Source organism: Muntiacus reevesi, chromosome 1, assembly GCF_963930625.1.
Source record: "Muntiacus reevesi chromosome 1, mMunRee1.1, whole genome shotgun sequence".
Classification (NCBI taxonomy): domain Eukaryota; kingdom Metazoa; phylum Chordata; class Mammalia; order Artiodactyla; family Cervidae; genus Muntiacus; species Muntiacus reevesi.
This window is the reverse complement of record NC_089249.1, coordinates 6,417,077-6,437,897: the sequence shown is the minus strand read 5'-3', so window position 1 is coordinate 6,437,897 and position 20,821 is coordinate 6,417,077. Positions and strand designations below refer to the sequence as shown.

At 36.6% G+C, this 20,821-nt stretch overlaps 1 protein-coding gene across 4 annotated transcripts in view; it reads left to right on the top strand.

Moving 5' to 3' along the window:
• The window catches only part of NTN4 (netrin 4), a 122,954-nt gene that overhangs the window by 50,610 nt on the left and 51,523 nt on the right, over positions 1-20,821 (top strand). For all 4 annotated transcript variants that reach the window (XM_065937126.1, XM_065937121.1, XM_065937118.1 and 1 more), the window contains exon 4: positions 19,446-19,572. In XM_065937126.1, the coding sequence (XP_065793198.1) occupies positions 19,446-19,572 (127 nt within the window). The remainder of the gene's footprint in view (positions 1-19,445; positions 19,573-20,821) is intronic.

The following is a 20,821-nucleotide window of genomic DNA, read 5'->3' as shown; positions in this document are numbered from 1 at the left end:
CTTATATTTACAGCTTTTCTCTAAGAATTTACATGTGTAAGAAAGTCAGAGCCTCCCAAAACCTGCCCATCACTCCACTGTAATATTGTGGAAGCTTTAAAGGAAGCACTATATGGTGTTGGGGGCTCCTCTGTGGATCTGGCATGAGAAATAGCCCATATTAGAGGCTTCGTGAGAAGCCCTAGTTCTGACAATAATGGTCAGCCTGTTTGTCCTCCCATAGCTGAGGGGTTTTATCAATAGATCATATTATAAAAATCATGTTCTATGAAAAACAGTGAGTCTGCCACCACTGCAGCAAGAAAATTTTCACTAAGGAAATGAGATCAGTGTCTACCTTACACAGTTATTGTGAGGCTTAAAAACAGGGTAGCCACTGCCTTACATTCTGTCACCACTATTCACATCACTATTGTTATCTTGCATTGTCTTTTCTACCACTTCTCTCACAGACACTTCTTTCCCAATAATAACAAGAATAAATCATAGAGTAGGTGCTTTTTGACATGTTTATAAGGCTAGCTAGGGGTGTTGTGTCAAGGAAAACGGTACTTTGATTCCAGCCTGCTGGGATCCCAGAAATGATGTGGCAGGGAGATCTTAAGCTTTTTCTCTGTGCAGCTGGGGAGGACTGATTTAGTTCCCTTTTTCCCAGCAGTTGGCGATTTTACAGCTGTGGGATGATGGATGGTAATAAGAAGGAACATGGAATGTTTCATTGTTTTACTAAAATACCATTCATTGGATAACACAGAGGCCTTAGAATGCCGTGGAGAATTGTTTAAATGCCTTGAGTTATACTAAGGTTAAGGTGGATTTTTCTTTTGTAACCAGAAACTCTTATAAAAGAGTGTCAGTGTTTTGACTAATGTGTTCTAAATCTGAAGGTAAATATCAAAATTTGTGGAACCAGAGTGAGGTTTGAGGAAGATATTACTTAGCTACTAGCTGTGTAAGGCAGGTAGCAGAATCATTCATATAGTGTCATTACAAACACTGTTCTCCTCTGAATCTGAATACTTTTATTCACATATTTATATTTGTACATCTTATATGACATGTTTTATAAATTCAGGACAGATTTAAGGCCATAGTTTTATATTCTTTTTAAAAATTTTTTGCTGTACTGTAAATATGTATTAATTTAAAAGCTCTTGACTCTTCAAGGTATTAAGGAAAAGAACATAGGGTTTAAAAAAATAAGGTTATTAAATGAGAATATTAAATCAAAATTTTAAAATACTTATATAGCAAACATACACGTATATTTGGAAATGAACATTTGTAAATTAGTGTCAGGTCTGAGTTCTCAGCAGAGAAAAAAATAATTGTCACGGATTATAAAAACTGCTGATAATAGTTTCCACTCACTGTGTGCCAGGTTCTGCGCTGTCATGTTACAGGCGTTATTGAACTTAATCTTCACAACAGCTGGGTGAAGTGTCATCATCACTTTCTCTCTTAGATGAGGAACTGAGGCTTGGGAATGCTGACTGACTTCCCAGAAGTTAATGAAGAGTAGAGCTCAGGTTAAATTCATTGTCCATCCCTTTTTACTGTTGTACTGTAAAAATTTAATCTATACAGGGTTGATAATATGTCAAGAACAGAGTAAAAAAGAGCGTAGAAAGGGCATGAGGGCAAGAGAAGTGGAGGTAGACTCCAGGAATTAATAATCATCATGGATCGTGAACTCTAAACCGAGCAAAGGGAATTCTCTGGTGGTCTGGTGGTGAGGACTCCGCACTTTTATTGCAGAAGATGCAGGTCAGTGTGGTGTGGCCAAAAAATAAATAAATAAACTGAGCAATGAGGACACAAGAGAGCAAAGACTATTTCCACCACCAAAAGCTCTTCGTGTTTACATTTTATAAAGCCCGTTCCCATGCATTTTTTTCCCCCTTGATCCTTACTACAATCCTGGAAGATGAGCATTTTCAACACTGTTTCACAGATAAGGGAAACTGAGGTACAGAGAGATTAATTTACCTGCTTATAGTCACAGTGATAGTAATTTGTACATTCAGAGTTCTTATTACTGTACCCCACCCCTACCCTCAATATGCTACCAACTCTTACTAAAGAGACTCTTTTCAAAGGAATAGGTAATCTATCCAAGTCATCTGCATTTTAATGTTGAACCTGAAATTATCATTGGTTTTCTCTTCTCTTCTGTTCATTAGTGAAATGGTTCAAAGGGAAGAAAGAGTAAAATCAAGTCTAGAAAATCTACAAAGAAAATAATTTAGAAGTACCTGTCTTTTAGAGAGTGTGAATCATCATTGATGAGTATCTTTGGTTATACTAGAAAGAGGGATTTCTGGACCTACCACTCTTTGCTTCCATTTCCAGCCCTAAATCATTTTCACAGCTAGTGAAAGGCATCGGCATCACCAGGCATTTGATGTGTCACATGGAGGAATGGGTAATCCTATCACCAACGCGGACACAATGTTGTTCCTAATGTTAACAAAATAGAAACTGTCAACTTGACCCAGTTAGTGTGAGACTATTCTCAACTCATTTCAAAATCTTAATGTTCTTATTTCAGTGTTCCTACGTTAGCATGGTATAGCTTTGCCAGTGGTCCCTTGGCAATGAGGAACTACAGATATAATAATAGAAGGTGTCAGATTGTTCTCTATACTCCATTACTCACCTGGTGTTTCCTTCCTGGGAAACAGGGCAAGTCAGGAAAATATGTTCACGGTTGGAGATTGCCGGTGTTTTGACCATAAGACTGCAAACGAATCTAGCCTCATTTTCCCTCTAAACAGTAAGACACATTCTCTTTTAATGGCAGAAGTTGCCTAAGATTACTCTTTTTACTTGATGATTAGGAAACCAGAAGACTTAAGAACTAGAGGTGTTACAAAATAATTTTTGCACTCAGGAAAGCAATTCCCTGTGAAGTTCCTTTCAAAGGTTCCCCAGAACATTTAAGTATTTGTTTATGGGCTTTGGACTGCTTAACAGAGAGGTTAAAGGATAAAAATACTGGAAAGCTAAGATGTTAGTGTGAGAGCTGCCATCTCTAAAAATAAAATACAAGCCAACAGGAAAATAAGGTTGATTCTCCAAATAGTATATTTTGTACATTCAACTTTTCATGAACATGCTTTGCAGAAAGTGAATCACATGTACATTTAGGTCAAATTTTGAGTATTGTAAAGGTATAAAAATGAGTTTAACGTATCACTTTGCAAATTATCTTAAGACTAATTCCTTTTCAGTCCTGTAGCATTTGGAAGGTCCATCTCATAGATATTTGGAAGCCTAGATCAGATCTGTGTGTCTAGAAGCCTAGTCTCCCTGTTCAATTGTTAATATTATGGAGTGAGTGGAGGGCGAAGCTACATGGAAAGAAGCTGAAGTTACTGATATCTAACTTCTGGTTCACAACCCCAGGCCTCATATCTCTGTGGTATTTCACTTGTGTCTTGCCAATTTTGTAAGAGCTGGAAATGTACTTCAATTTGTCTTAAAACAATTACATTCAGTAGAAGATAAGTTGTAATTTAACTCCTGTTCCCTCTTATGAGGTGAATTTTAGTGACCAAACACACAAAGTTAAAATACACACACACACGTGTGTGTGTATGTGTTTATATATATATGAATATATAATATATATAATAAATATATATATAATAATTATTCCACAAGGTGGAGAAACTTCAGAGTCATTTCAAATAGTGAGAAAAGCAAATTGTCTTAGTCTTGGCATTCAAAACCTTAATACTATAACTGGTACTACAGTCATATATCTTAGCAATGTAAATATTTAGTGGAATAAAATAGTACATGTGTGGGGGTATAGAAACAGTATAGTGTTAGTTAATTCTTTTTTTTTCCATTTATTTTTATTAGTTGGAGGCTAATTACTTTACAATAATAGTTAATTCTTAATAAGATTTTTTAGTCATATGATTAATCATATGAAATTTTGGTATCTTTTAAACTCTTTGCTCTAGCTCTCTAGATAGAAAAAGCAGAGAAAATTATGGTTTCAAAAACTACAGTATATTGTAGTTTCAAAAACTACAATATATGTGGAAATGGAAAAATGATCATTTTTCCACTAGTAAATATTTTATACATACAAACGATGATTGAATTTGTAAAAGTAAACACTGACCAAGTGTCCTTGGCCTTCTGTTTTTGCGTCTCTAAGGGCACGAGTAACTTAGCTGGCTCAGTCAGCTCTCAGGATTCCTGAAGGGCACTGCTTTCATTGTTTCCCAGATAAGGCCTGAGTAGGCGTTAAGATTAAAGAAAACATGGGATCCTAGTATTTCCATTATTCTGAATAAGGGCTAAAGATCATAATTGTAGTATATTTAGTCTCTAATTCTCATTTGCAACTTAATTCAGTTCTCATAGGTAATAAAAAGGGAATTTCAGTCTGTGGGGTTCCGTTTTGGCACTTAACTTCACTAACATGTGAAGCAAAGAATTACAACCTATTTTGTCAAACAAATAGGTTATTAGTGGCCTAGACACAAAGCCCCAATCATTCCTCAGACCTCCAAGAGTTCCCTGTACCTCTCGCAATTAAAATATTTACCTCACTATATCATTTGCTTACATATTCAGCTTTTCCTATCTGCTAAACTCTCTGATTCTTTAATGTCAGCTGATGGAATAATCAAAATGTCTAACACATAGTGGGTTCAAAATATCACCAGTTAATATATGAATGAATTAATCAATAGTATTTTAAAAATAAGGGATTCATTTCAGATGGTAAAAATTATCAATAATAATGATTGCTCTTGATTGATTGTGTCACACATCTACACACATTTTCTTTTTTAATTCTCAAATACATGGAGCCAATACTATTTATAGGTAGGACACTGTGGCTTGTTATTAAGGAATTTATCCAAGGTTACTGAGAGCAGGGATTGGAAACCCCATGTATCTAATTCCAAAGTTTATTCTCTTTATGTCACATTTATCTACATAATGCTAAGAAAAGAACCCAGTTTAAAAGTGGACAAAGGTTTAAACAGATATTTTTCCAAAGAAGATATGAAAATGCCTAATAAGCCCATGAAAAGATGTTTGAAATTCTTAGTCATTCAGTTCAGTTCAGTCGCTCAGTCATGTCCGAGTCTTTGCGACCCCATGAATCGCAGCATGCCAGGCCTCCCTGTCCATCACCAACTCCCGGAGTTTACTCAAACTCATGTCTATCGAGTCGGTGATGCCATCCAGCCATCTCATCCTCTGTCATCTCCTTCTCCTCCTGCCCCCAATCTCTCCCAGCATCAGGGTCTTTTTCAATGAGCCAATTCTTCGCATGAGGTGGCTAAAGTATTGGAGTTTCAGCTTCAATATGAGTCCTTCCAATGAACACCGGAAATGCAAATCAAAACTACAATGAAATACTTCTTCACATCTATTAAAATGACTATAACAAAAAAGACAGATAATAACAAGTTTTGATGAGGCTGCAGAGAAATTGGAACCCTCACACAGTGCTGGTAGGAATGTAAAATGGTGCTGCTGCTGTCTGGCAGGTCCTCAAATAGTTTAACATAGAATTATTTTATGACCCAGCAGTTCTACTCTTTAGTATCTGCCCAAGTGAATGGAAAAGAAATGTCTACACAAAATCTTGTACCTGAATATTCATAGTTGCATTATTCTTGCCAAAAGGTGGAAACAATACAGTGTTCATCAACTGATGAATGAATAAACAAAATGTGGTATATCCATACAACAGAGTATTATCCAACCATAAAAAGGAATGCAGTACTGATACATGCTACAACAAGAATGAACCTTGAAAACATTATGCTGAGCGAGAGAAGCCAGACATAAAAGGCCCGATACTGTATTATTCCTTTTATATGAAATGTCCAGGAAAGACAAATCCATGGAGACAAAGTAGGTTAGTGGTTGCTAGGAGTTGGAGCTTAGGGAGGAATGGGCAGTAACTGCTTAATGGACACAGATTTTCTTTTTGGAGTAATGGGAATGCCTTGGAATGAGATAATGGCAATGATTGCATAATTTTTTTGGATATACTAGAAACTACTGAATTGTATACTTTAAAATAGTTGAAACGATGCATTTTATGCTATGTGAATATAATCTCAGTAAGAAAAATCAAAAGCTAAAAAACAAACCAACCTATGGCTGGTTATAAAGGAACTTTACAAAATGAATGTATTTCTTTTCAAGTCCCAGTCATTAACTGGGACTGTTTTAAAAAGCAATAGCTTTGGATGGATGGGTATTGAAGAAAACCAGTTCTTTCAGTAGCTGCAGTTGTTGTTTTTGGATGTGTGCAAATGATCACAGATTTGGTAATGACATTCTGATAGCGTTATCAAATAAGCATAAGTTTGAATATATCAATATTTCCACCTTGATCATTCACATGAACATATTCAGTAATGAAGACTGTGTTTTACAAGGTTCACCTAGAAACAAGCAATTTTCCAATGTGAAAAGAAGCATCTGAATGAATTAATTTAACAAATAAAAAAGACTATGGAAGAAAACATGCCCTAGCAATTGGCTTCTTGTATGACAATCAGGGGCTCATTTATCTTAAACAAGTCAACTTTTGTAACACCCTCTGCACTGTATAGAATAGTGAGTGACAGTTAAACAGAACTGTCAAGAAAAGAGGAAAACAGTGAGAAATGTGAAGTAGAATGAATTAAAATTGTAAGAGAATGCAAAATAGTCTGTGACAAGGAATTTTCTTTAAAATAACCAGAAGCTATGTGAACACACTGAGCAAGTGAAAAGTACTTAATAATCCCCCACAGCATTTCTAATAGAATTTACCTGGTCTTCTACTAATTGTAAAAACCCCTCTAAGTCCTAAAAGACACTGAACAAAACCCCCAAGACCTGCCTTCATTCTCGCGTCAGTGCTGCTCGACAGATAAGTTGCTTACAGAATGAGTCCTAGTATTTGCCTTCACGTATTTCTCAGGTTCTTGTCTGATAGTTGTGTTAGTAGTTTTCACAGCACAGAAGTTATATATTGTTAAATCCACTTCTGCCCTTTCTTTCTAAAATTATTCAAATTAAATAGATAAAAATTTGAAATTGTCCTTTTTTCCCCCTCAAGAAAGTTTATCCTAAGAAGTTATTTTAGGTGTTTGTGGGAAGGAAAAAAAAAATCTTCCTGATGACATCACTGTTCTAAGATGGAAGCCTCTAATATTTTTGGATTCTCTTGGGAGTTTTGTTCCCTGTTTTGCCACTGACTTGCCTTGTGACCCTGGAAAAACTTAAATATAAAAAGATAAGTGCAAAGTGAACTTATGAAAACAGGACTTAACTGAGATCAAATGAAGAACAGAGATGAAGTGGGTCACATGGCTATGCAGCAACTGTTCCAGTAACGCAACACAGTAACCAGGCAGCAATCTGGCTTGAGACAGACTTCAAATGTCGCATCTGTACGCTAGGATAGTTTCGTGTGTAGTGTTTTAGTAAAGTCAGTCTGCCTATAAACAAGACCTACAGCAGGAATCTAATGGTATTTGTCAATCTTCTCTTGCTCCGTGCCTTGAAGAAACTGTAACTGTAGAAGAGGACCTAACTTGGCATTTTGAGGTCATCCCATCGATGCACCAAAATAAGTGTCTTAAAGTCAGAATGCCTTGCTTTGTTTCCATTGTACACGTGCAAATCTGAAACCAGATTATGCATACAACCTACATATTCACCTGTAGCATTTGTCCAAATAAGTAAGTCTGTTGGACAGACATCATTTTTAAAAGCCCGTAGTCAGAAATAATACATATAGCTCACTGGAAACAAAAAGCAAATAAGAGATAGTTCTATGTAATGAAGTAAGGATAGAAAAAAAATCACCTAAATTGGTAATAGTTTGATTTTATCTAAATGTAATCTTCATAAGCCTCCTAGGCATCACAGTTTTTAGTTTAATGCTATTTGTACTTTTATGGCTGAAATATTTATTACAGTCTCCACAGGAGATATGAAGTGCCTGATGAAATGGAAAAAACAAAGCTAGTAGAATTAATCTTGTAAAGATATGAGACATTCAAAACCCATTTAACCACATATAGCGTGTTGAAATTCCACTTTTAGAAGTATATTCTTAAGTAGTCTACATAGAAGAAATTTAGATAACATGAGGAGGATAAGAAATGGCAATATTAAAGGATATTCTTTAAAGAGTAAAGTCATGATTCACACAGATATAAAATAAATACGTGTCAACAATTTTACTTAACTCAGTAATTAATAAGGGGCCAGTAAGACCTTACTACTGCTTCAAAGAAAAATTTTAAAAACCACACATACATTGGCAAATAAATATATTTACAAGGAGGTGCAAAACTGGTCAATATGATAAGAAATGTTCAACTGCACTGTCAGACACAACTGACTTGCATTTCTGTGGAGAAGAACTATTTGCACTATCATTAATTTTCTACAGCTTATGGAGTTGTGAGATAGTTCAGTGATAATAAAATGCAGATATGGACAGAAGACCTAAGTAGACTTTTCTCCAAAGAAAACATACAGATGGCCAACAGGCACATGAAAAGATGCTCAGCATCAGTAATTATTAGAGAATGCAAATCAAACTGCAATGAGGTATTACCTCACAGCATTAGAATGGCCGTCATTAAAATGCCTGGAAAAAAAAAAATGTCTGCAATAAATGCTGGAGAGGATGTGGAGAAAACGGAACCCTCCTACACAGTTGGTGGGAATATAAATTGGTGCAGCTACTATAGAAAACAGTATGGAGGTTCATTGAAAAACTAAAAATATGCTTACCATATGAACCAGTAATCCCATTTCTGGGCGTATATCCAAAAAAGATGAAAACTCTAATTCAAAAAGATACATGTGCCCCAGTGTTCATAACTGCAGTATTTACAACAGTCAAGAGATGGAAGCAACCTAAATGTCCATCAACAGATGAATGGATAAAGAAGATGTGGTGTGTATATGTGTGTATGTGTGTGTGTATATATATATATATTCATATATATATGTGTGTGTGTATATATATATTCATATATATATGTGTATATATATTCATATATATATATGATGGAATATTACTCAGTCATAAAAAAGAATAAAATGATTTCATTTGCAGCAACATGGATGAACCTAGAGATTATCATACTAAGTCAGAAAAAGACAAATATAATATTGCTTATATGTGGAATATAAAAAAAGATACAAATGAACTTATTCACAAAACAAACAGACTCACAGGCATATGAGTTATAGTTACCAAAGGAAAAGTAAAGAATCTGCCTGCAATGCAGGAGACCCCAAGTTTGATTCCTGAGTCGGGAAGATCCTCTGGAGAAGGGATAGGCTACCCACTCCCATATTCTTGGGCTTCTCTTATAGCTCAGCTGGTAAAGAATCTGCCTGCAATGCGGGAGACCCGGGTTCGATCCTTGGGTTGGGAAGGGCTCCTGGAGAAGGGAACGGCTATCCACTCCAAAATTCTGGCCTGGAGAATTCCATGGATTATAGCCCATGGAGTCACAAAGAGTTGGACAGAATTGAGCGACTTTCACTTCTAAGTTAAGACTTGTTAACACCTGCAGTGGCCCAGAAATACCCCTAGGAGGCATCAGAATTTCCAAGGTACAGACAGATTTTACACTGCACCAATAAGAATCTAAAAATATTCTCTACTCCTACATGCCCTGAACTTATTGATGCCAAGTGTGGGAAATGGGGCCAGTCTTCCTATATTCACCCATTGCCAAAACTGCTAGGCTTCTTACAGAAGAAGAGGACAAATAATCCATTCAAGAACAGAATACCCTTGAAATGACTCACTTTGAGTCCATACCCACCTTCATCCTGAGGAGCTCTTCAAGGACAGACAAATTGATTTGAAGCATCAATATTATTTAAGTAACACATTGAAGATGTTTGGCCAAAGTAGATCTCTCAAAAATCCTCCTCCCCCGGGTCATTTAAGGGTTAAGGTGGTGACTCTGGAGTCAGATGGCTATAGAATTCTTGGGTAAATTACTTAAATTCTTTCAGCTTCAGTTTTCTAACTTGTAAAATGACAGCAATAATTATACCTACCTTATAGGGTTCTTGTGGGCCTTTGCTGGTGGCACAGTTGGTAAAGAATCCACCTGCAATGCAGGAGGCTGCCTGTAATATAGGAGACCTGGGTTTGATCCCTGGGTTGGGAAGATCCCCTGGAGAAGGAAATGACAACCCACTCCAGTATTCTTGCCTGGGAAATCCCATGGACGGAGGATCCTGGTGGGCTATAGTCCTTGGGGTCGCAAGAGTCTGACACGACTTAGCAAATAAAATACTATGGGTTCTTGTGTAAATCCAATGAATTAATATTTATACAATGCCTAGAACAGCACCTGGGTATATAGTCAGTGTAATCAATATGAACTACTACTATTATTTTTATTATTTATCATCATCATCTTCATCTTTATTGTTCTCATTTCCCTCCCTGACTACCCTTATGCCTTGGGCTTACAGTAACTCTCTACATAGCATCATATTTACCAGTGTGACTTGTCCAAAAGTGCTCTGGACAAAGCTGAATATCTTTCAACCCTGTTCTGCCCCAAATCCTGCTCGGTGACAAACAAAAGTATCCCATTCCCACTTCAAATGAATAATTAGCACCATCTCTTCTTGGGAAGCTTTGAAAATGGAACTAAACTCAGTAACTAAGGTTCTCCATGTTCCATTGAATATATATTGGCTGAATGAAAAAAATTAACACATATCAATTGAAAACCTATTATATGCCAGTTAATGGGGATTCAAAGAAATTTAAGCCATAGTTTCTTCCCTGCAAGAGCTTACAATGTATCAGAGAGATGTATATAAACACATGACTACCATACAGTGTACTTAAATGCAGTTTTGTTATGAAATTTGCATTGGCTCCATGAATTTTTTCCAGGTTTGTCTGCCAGAGCAAGGTTCTTGGCACCTTAGTGAAGTCGGCACAGTTTATCTTTGGCTCCTTCCCTCTCTTCTTTAGACATTCCCTTTCCCTCCACCAGAAAGCTACTTCCTTCTTTAGGCAGCTCTGAGTACAATTCTAGGATTGAGAACAGATGGTTATAATCCCTGCTGATATGTTTGCTGCTAATAATTTAAGGATTTACGCGTTCAGAGCTTAAGTCCCTTTTTGTAGGGAGCTCTTGAACCTAAAACAATATTCAGGGGCTAAAGGAATGAGTCCTGATAGGAAGAATTTCAGGCAACAGCCTGACTGGGAAGTCTCCTGTGGCTGATTTTCATTCTTTAATCATAATTGTTTCTGCTCTTTACCTATTTTATTGCTCACGCTTTCTTACAAGACCTGTTTTCTCTAGTGCTCAAGTATAGACCAAAGAATAGACTAGAGCTTTTCCACTGCAATATATATATTATTGGGCAAGGGTTTGAAATATTCACTCTTCAACTTATTTTACTCTGTTCTGACACTATGTTTCAAGCCTCCTTTTACCAAACTCAATTACTGTGCTACATAGTCACCATAGAACTCCCACTTCTGTTAAACTGAAATATGCAAACCTTTAATAGGGGTAGAGAGAGATTTTATTTGTTAATGAAAAGACATGTTCTCCTCACAGTGCTTTCTATTCAAAGGTTTGTGCTGGAGCATTGTCGTGCCTGTTTTTGTCCTGCTTAAGAGGAGCAGGTTCTAGCAGGCTCGTCCGTTATTAGAATTTATCTCTTTTCATACATAAGAAGTTCATTCATTTGGGAGCTAATCCTTTTCTCTAAAAGGGACATACTGTCTCTTTAGAAATTAAATCAGTTTTTTTCCTTTACATCTTGTCTAAATTTGCTGCAAAGCATTGTTCCACTTTTGTAAATCATTTATCGGAGCTAAATGAAGGTCTGTGAATTGCCATAGCTGCCTTTAAGTGGGCAGTTTTCTTAGGATTATAGAATAGGCACTGTTTGTATTCTCTTTTCACAAACATTTTTTAAGGTTCCAATGATGGTATGAAAGGATATTCATTTTCCATTGAAATTCAAAGTTGAATGGTAAAGAAAGAAAATAAAATCATATCTATGTAAATAATAATGGCACAGGAGCTCAAGGAAAGTACCCAGTTGATGAAATTCAAGAATTTCTGAATACTTGGCTGTAAAATCTCTTTTCCCCACTAACTTTCATTACAAATTTTAGTAGGACTTGAACAATAGTTGGTTCTTTCTTTCTTGGAGAGCAGCTGGGAAACAAATTTTATCAGACATTCATAAAAGAATTTGGTTAATTTGAGTCTTCCAAAACTTTAACCATATTTATTATTTGCTTTGGTATTTGTGGAAAAAACTTGTGGATTATTTGTGGATGATGAAATATACCTTTATTTGGAAGGCAGGTGCTAGAATGACAGTCTGTGATTCCTTTTCTCATAAGCAATGAGGAAAATACAGTACAGAAGGAGGAAAACAGTAGGAGAAAAATCAGAAAGAATGAAACTTATTTTAGTTTTGGTACAGTCATTATCGATATATGCAAATCCATCTTCAGAGACTATTAACATTTACTTTTTCATTTCTGCCACATGAGGTAGTGCCTGCTAAAAAGGAGAGATATTCTCCTAACTCTCCCTTATTTGACTTTCACATCATTTGGAAGCACTCTTGGTGAAATGGTAGTAGGACCCTGCCAGATGACATTTAAGGCTTATTTGGTAGCTCAGAAAGGATTATGGGTAGTTGCCTCCAACCAGACAGCATTCACAATACACAGAGGCAAGCCTTAGAATCATAGAACCTAAAAAAAAAAAAAGAGAGAGAATCATAGAACCTTAAGACTAGAAGGACCTTAAAATTTGTCAAAGCCAATCTTCCATTTAATGTTTAAATATTCTACACTGTCTTGATAAGCGATTGTCCAACTCTTATGTTTAACATTGCCAATGGCCAGATTCTTACAACCTCCTGCCATGGCCAATTTTCTCAAGTCTACGTTTGCTGACTACTAGAGGGCTTTCTGTCCCCAAAGAACAATTAAAAATGAGCTTTTCTAAGCAAGATGTGTATCTTACAATGACAAATTTGAAAGATAATAATTTCCTCATTTTGTTCCCACATAGATTCTTATAGCCATATATATGAAGGAGCAGTATTTTCTCTTCCATGTCTGTTTACCTCTAATATATCATATTTGTCACCAAAGTACACAGGTATTCATGAGCAAGCTGTTTTAGTAATCCCTTAAATTTCTTATTCAAAGTTTGTATGATTCCCTCCCTGTATGGGATATAGTAAGAAACTTTTGACATTAACAGAGAAATGTACTCTCAGTATAATGGAGGGGTTTATGAAATTCATAGAATATCCAAAATGCCAAGGTATAACTCTTGTATAATTAGGGTTTGTAGATTTGTTGTTAAAGTTGATTTCTCATTTCCCGGTTACACAGCCAGACACCACTATTCTTCAACTAAGCCTTAAATACATAATCCCATTTTCCTGCTCTTTATCTAGTTTATGTTTGTGTACCAAACAAGGACTTTGTTTAACTTATTGCTAAAGTTTCCTTTTTCTGTTTTTTTCCCCCAATGCAGACCTAGTTTCACTTGCACATTTTTCACAAGCATCAAATAGTAGGTGATCTTTCAAGCTTGAACAGTAACAGTTGTATCGCTGAGAAAGGATTTCTTGTTTCAAATGGTCTAGGTAATGATTTACAACTATTTTTAGTAATTCTCAAAATGACAGTTCCTTGACTTTTCCTGTGTGCAGAAATATTTGCTGGGCTGGCATCTTTCAGACCCTGGGAGGTTCATCCCAATCCTTGCATGTGGGTACAAGGAAGTGCTCTAAGATTCTTACTCCAGAGGGAACTGACCGGTCCACATCATCTTGTGATGCATGTGAATGTTTGATGAGGTTCCCTAAGTGCCTTTGGTTTCCTGAGTCCTGGAATTTGTGGACCAGGACTAACCTGAGTTGTGTGAAATTACATATAGGCCTTGAGCATTCCAAGACCAAACCTGATAAACTGACTTATAATGATAGTTTAGTTCCTCTAAAGAAAAGTAGCGATAATTTGCAGCAGAATCCACCTGCAATGCTGGAGGTATATATATATACACACACACACAAACATATATATATATGCTGAATATATATATATATATATATATATATATATATATATATATATAAAAACTGATTCATTTTGCTGTGTATAACTGATTATATATATAACTGATATAACATATATATATCTGTATACTGTATATAACTGTATATATATACAGTTACTGTATGCTGTATATAACTATATATATATATATACCTGTATACTGGATATAAATACTATATGTAACTGATATATATATATATACCTATATATAACTGATTCATTTTGAAACACAATGTTGTAAATCAACTATACTCCAGTAAAAACTTTTTAGTTAAAAAAAAATGACACAAATGAACTTATGTATGAAACAGGAACAGACTCACAGACATAGAGGACAGACTTGTGGATGCCAAGGGGGTGTGAGGGAGGGAAGGAGTGAGAGTTTGGGGCTAGCAGATACAAGCTATTGTATATGGGATCGATAAACAACAAGCTACTTTATAGCACTGGGCACTATATTCATGGTCCTGTGATAAATCATAATGGAAAACAGTATGAAAAAGAAGATGTGTGTATATATATATATATATATATATATATATATATATATGCATAAATGAACTACTTTACTGTATAGCAGAAGGTAATACAACATTGTAAATCAACTATATTTCAATTAAGAAAAAGAATCTTACCTTGTGGAAGTTATTTGATAGAATGTCTATTTTTTTCATGATGATAAGAATGTTGAATTTAAAAGATTTAATAAAAAGCATTGGACTGGAGTATTTCTACCAGAATATATGAAAAATTAGATACTCAGGAGCTAGGAAGAAAACACCTCATTCTTATAGCGTAGTGAAAATTGAATTCCTGCAGCTCTCTAAATATAAGTGCAAAGTTGTCTTTAGCTCTTACCTGGATGTGTGAATAGTTATGTATAGTAAACTCTTAACAACTCCATGGGACTTTGTGTATAAACAAGTCCTAGCTTTGTTGTATAAACAAGTCTTTTCACAAAGAAAAGCCCAAGAAAAAAGGTAACTATAATTCCCCTCATGCTTGGGCATTCCAAGAACAAAACCAATACATTGAATCTATAATATTAGCTGAGTTTCTATAAAGAAAATCAACTAAAATTTTTGTAACATATTGTACTCTGAGTCAATTCTACCATTAAAAAAATCTATGTCCTAGCTAATCCCTAAGAACTAAAAGGACATTTATAGTTCATTTTCATTAAGCACAAAAACCTTAGTTTATAATACATAGAAACTAAATTTTCAAGATGGCTCCTTAGGTCTCATGTGATTCATTCACAAGTAGCTTGTGGACCTCTGAGCCCTGAATAATTCCTGAACTTGAATTTTATTTGTGCATAAAGGTCCACAGTGGTCACCTAACACACTTGGATGATGCACATGTGATTCCCAGAGTGCCTCTACCAGTGGAGCTGAGGAAATACATTCCAAGAGAATGAGAAGAAAAAGGAGATCTTGGGTAGACAACACAACTTTCTCAAGTGCTAAGTTAGGTCCATCCAGCAGTAGTACCACAGTGTATTGGCTGTAGCTGTTTCCACGTTTGTTGAACCCTAAGATTTATTTGGTCTAGCGGTTATCCCTACTCTCTTCAGTTTAAGTCTGAGTTTGGCAATAAGGAGTTCATGATCTGAGCCACAGTCAGCTCCCAGTCTTGTTTTTGCTGACTCTGTAGAGCTTCTCCATCTTTGGCTGCAAAGAATATAATCAATCTGATTTCGGTGTTGACCATCCGGTGATGTCCATGTGTAGAGTCTTCTCTTGTGTTGTTGGAAGAGGGTGTTTGCTATGACCAGTGTGTCCTCTTGGCAAAACTCTATTAGCCTTTGCCCTGCTTCATTCTATACTCCAGGGCCAAATTTGCCTGTTACTCCAGGTGTTTCTTGACTTCCTACTTGACTTCCAGTTCCTTGACTTCCAGTCCCTTATAATGAAAAGGACATCTTTTTTGGTGTTAGTTCTAAAAGGTCTTGTAGGTCTTCATAGAACCATTCAACTTCAGCTTCTTCAGCGTTACTGGTTGGGGCATAGTCTTGGATTACCGTGATACTGAATGGTTTGCCTTGGAAACGAACAGAGATCATTCTGTCATTTTTGAGATTGCATCCAAGTACTGCATTTCGGACTCTTTTGTTGACTATGATGGCTACTCCATTTCTTCTAAGGGATTCCTGCCCACAGTAGTAGATATAATGGTCATCTGAGTTAAATTCACCCATTCCTGTCCATTTTAGTTCGCTGATTCCTAGAATGTCGACATTCGCTCTTGCCATCTCCTGTTTGACCACTTCCAATTTGCCTTCATTCATGGACCTAACATTCCAAGTTCCTATGCAATATTGCTGTTTACAGCATCGGGCCTTAAGGAGATGGGGATACCAAACCACCTGACCTGCCTCTTGAGAAACCTGTATGCAAGTCAGGAAGCAACAGTTAGAACTGGACATGGAACAACAGACTGGTTCCAAATAGGAAAAGGAATACATCAAGGCTGTATATTGTCACCCTGCTTATTTAACTTATATGCAGAGTACATCATGAGAAACACTGGGCTGGAAGAAGCACAAGCTGGAATCAAGATTGCTAGGAGAAATATCAATAACCTCAGATATGCAGATGACACCACCCTTATGGCAGAAAATGAAGAGGAGCTAAAAAGCCTCTTGATGAAAGTGGAAGAGAAGAGTGAAAAAGTTGGCTTAAAGCTCAACATTCAGAAAACTAAGATCATGGCATCTGGTCCCATCACCTCATGGGAAACAGATGGGGAGACAGTAGAAACAGTGTCAGACTTTATTTTTGGGGGCTCCAAAATCACTGCAGATGGTGATTGCAGCTGTGAAATTAAAAGACGCTTACTCCTTGGAAGGAAAGTTATGGCCAACCTAGATAGCGTATTAAAAAGCAGAGACATTACTTGGCCAACAAAGGTCCGTCTAGTCAAGGCTATGGTTTTTCCAGTGGTCATGTATGGATGTGAGAGTTGAACTGTGAAGAAAGCTGAGTGCCGAAAAATTGATGCTTTTGAACTGTGGTGTTGGAGAAGACTCTTGAGAGTCCCGTGAACTGCAAGGAGATCCAGCCAGTCCATCCTGAAGGAGATAAGTCCTGGGTGTTCATTGGAAGGACTGATGCTGAAGCTGAAACTCCAATACTTTGGCTACCTCATGCGAAGAGTTGACTCATTGGAAAAGACCCTGATGCTGGGAGGGATTGGGGGCAGAAGGAGAAGGGGATGACAGCGGATGAGATGGCTGGATGGCATCACCGGCTCGATGGGCATGAGTTTGAGTAAACTCTGGGAGTTTGTGATGGACAGGGAGGCCTGGTGTGCTGCGATTCATGGGGTTGCAAAGAGTCGGACACGACTGAGCAACTGAACAGGACTGAAGATTTATTTTATTTCTGGACAGTCTAAACACGTCTCATTTTTAGTAGTTCCTTTATCATCGCAGTCAGAATATTTCAGATGTACTGAAATAAACTTTGCTCATAGGTTTTCCCTAACCTCCTAGAACCACAGCTTGGTTTTTTGTTTCCTCTTCCTGGGGAGTCTGTTCCCTTCTGCCTGTCAGAAATGCTGCCCAACTTCAACGCCCATCTCTAAAATCGGTCTCTCTCATAAAGTCCTCAGTCACTGTTAATCTCCGGTGATTTCTGCATCTTTTAAATTCCAACATAATTTTCTTTCTTTGGTATTTATTTATTGTTTTGTTTATGCATAATTTTTTCTATGTAAATCTTTTTTATCCAGCTACATTGTACTTTGCTTGAAGACAGAAATCATGTTTTGTAATGCTTTGTGTATCAAACATTGCCTAATATAGCAACTTTCTTTAGTAGATATTCATTAAATAATTGTAAATGGTTGATATAACTTATTACCTCTGCATTGATTTATCTTTTATACTGTTTCTCAAGAAAAAACAAGCAACACTTAATTAGATCCAAGTTTGGGACTCTGTCTCTGAGCTACTTCAAAAAACGTTTGTTTGTACAGTCATGACATCATGTGTCAATAAATTCATTTTGGTTCTGGAATTCATGGCAAACTTAGTTATCAGGAAGTATTCCAGATGATTCCAAATACTAATTTTTAGAAATTATTGATGAGATAATAAAAAATATTAAAATTCTCATAAAATGCTCAGATCCCAAATAATTCTGTTAGGGGAAGCACACTGACTGAAACTGCCCACCCTGGCCAGGCACCATAGTAACCATCTGCATGAGTTGTTTTATGACAGGAAGTCCTGGTAAGGAACAGGGAACTAATAAGCCTCCACCAACCGGAAGTGTTCGGGAAAGGTCAAAAGGAGGCACCACATGTCCGACCACCTCCCAGAATCCTTGTCTCTGGCATCCATCTTGACTGAACAAGGCATGCACCACCAGGAAGGACTCTGAGTCAGAATGATTGGCTGAAGACAACCCAGAAACTAATCCCATCACCATAAGACTGCAAGTCATGAGACAGAGCTGTTCTCCTGGGTTCCCTAACCCTCCTGCTCTCCACCCGGGTGCCTTACCCAATGAAATCTCTTCCTTTGTCAGCACATGTGTCTCCTCAGACAGTTCATTTCCGAGTGTTAGACAAGAGCCCAGTTTTGGGTCCTGGAAGGGGTCCCCCTTCCTGCAACAATTCCACTAAAATGTTTCTCCTTGTGAGAAATACTATTTTAAAAACCCTCAGCTACTCTGAATTATGGGATTAAAAGAAAATGCCCAGTAATTATGACAAAATGTCTTCAATGCCTTAAAAATATACAGATGATGAGTGTTTAACTTTACTTCTAGAAAACACATTCCAAATAAATGAAGATGTACACAATAGCTACAAGGATATTAATTATAGAATTAAAATGTACTGTATAAAAATATTTAAAAGGCTAAATAACCAGAAATAGGTGATTGGTCAAATAAACTGTATATTGTACAAGGAAATAATTAAAATGGGTGTTGTACAAAAACATTTAATGACATGGAAAGATCTAAATTCTCTGTATTGAAGATGTATTACTTTTGTGTAAAGAATAAAAATAATTTGAAGTATTAAAAATTAAATAAATGCCTAGCAATTATCTCGGAATTGCTTATTTGGGTCATGTATCCTGCTGTCAAGAAAATACATATTTTGTAGTTTTTTGAATTAACAGCAAAGACAAACCAAAGAAGGTCTGTCTTATCTTGATGACTAATGTCTTCAAGTGAATGAATGTCATGTGGCTAAAGCCAATCAACGAGATGAGGCTGTGGGAAGAATGTTCTTTCCTAGCATTGTTTGTGCTCTTAGCTCTTACTTTTCTTTGCAGGTCCATGGGAAGTGTATGTGTAGGCACAACACGGCTGGCACCCACTGCCAACACTGTGCACCTTTATATAACGACCGCCCCTGGGAGGCAGCTGATGGAAAAACAGGGTCTCCAAATGAGTGCAGAAGTAAGTACAAAGTCCACGGACTCAAAAGCCTTCTTTGTTAAGTAAACCTCTGTAGACTTCTCGTTTGTTGTCTTGAGAAACACAATATTAAATGGTAGGTGACAGATGCTAACAAACGTAGCCCATATCACTGCCCACTGTGACTTCAGTCATTGGAAACAATTACTGCTTGCAAAGTCGCTGATATGACTGTTTTGCCAAGAATGTGTTGCTCATTTGCTGGGACTCTATGTTGAACCCGAGAACCCGTCTTGAGAGTTTAACATAATAAAAACATGGCCAGACACAGAGCAACTGAGGTTTAGAGTTCACAGATACTGAATTATAATAATGAAAATAGGTATCTTGAATTCAGTTCTCAAAACAACCCTATAAAGTAGGTGGTGTTAATCCCATATTAGAGATCAGTACACTGAGGTTCAATAAAATTTTAAGTATCTTGCCAAAGTTAGTAAATGATAGAGTCAGATGATCAAGTCAAGCCAGGACTTGATCCCTAGTTTTCAGACTCCAAATTAAATACTTTTTTTCTGGAATACCATAATGTCTGTCTCTTCACTTATACTTTTAAAAACAAATTAGATTTGAAACTATGCCAGTTCACCAAGAATGAGACTACCACTGTCATGGCTAACCTTGGGTTTGAGGTTTGAGGTTAGATAGAAGAGTAAAAAATATGGCAATGTGAACCATTTTTTTCTTTGGAAGCACACATGAAATAGAAATATACACGCACAGAGAAATGCACATGCCCATAGCAGTGTTTACACTAACAAACTTCAATTCTACTGGGGTTTAAAGGCAAATACAGTGGACAAAATTGTGAGAAGTCTCTTCCCATATGTAGTTTGGAATCATAACTGATTTATTTTAGTTTCACGGAAATGTACAGGATTTCCTGTAAGCATAAATCTTAAATTATCTTATAGTATGCTTTTTAAAGACTATGAATCTGGTCAAAATATCATAACACATCAAGGAAACAATGAAAAACAATAGCAAAAACATTTTCAAATACAGCTGACCTCCAGGAAAAAGTCCAGATCCTTATTCTAAATCAATCAAGAGAATCTAAAGAATTTCCCCCAAATTCCTAGAGTGCCATTATGGCCCTTTCCACAGAAACCAGCTGCATATCTAAATACATATAGAACACAGAGACTTGTCTCTTGGTGCTACTGACTATAATCTTAGAAATGACTCTGAGAATCTGTTACATAAGAAACTTTGCAAGCCTCTCACATAAGAA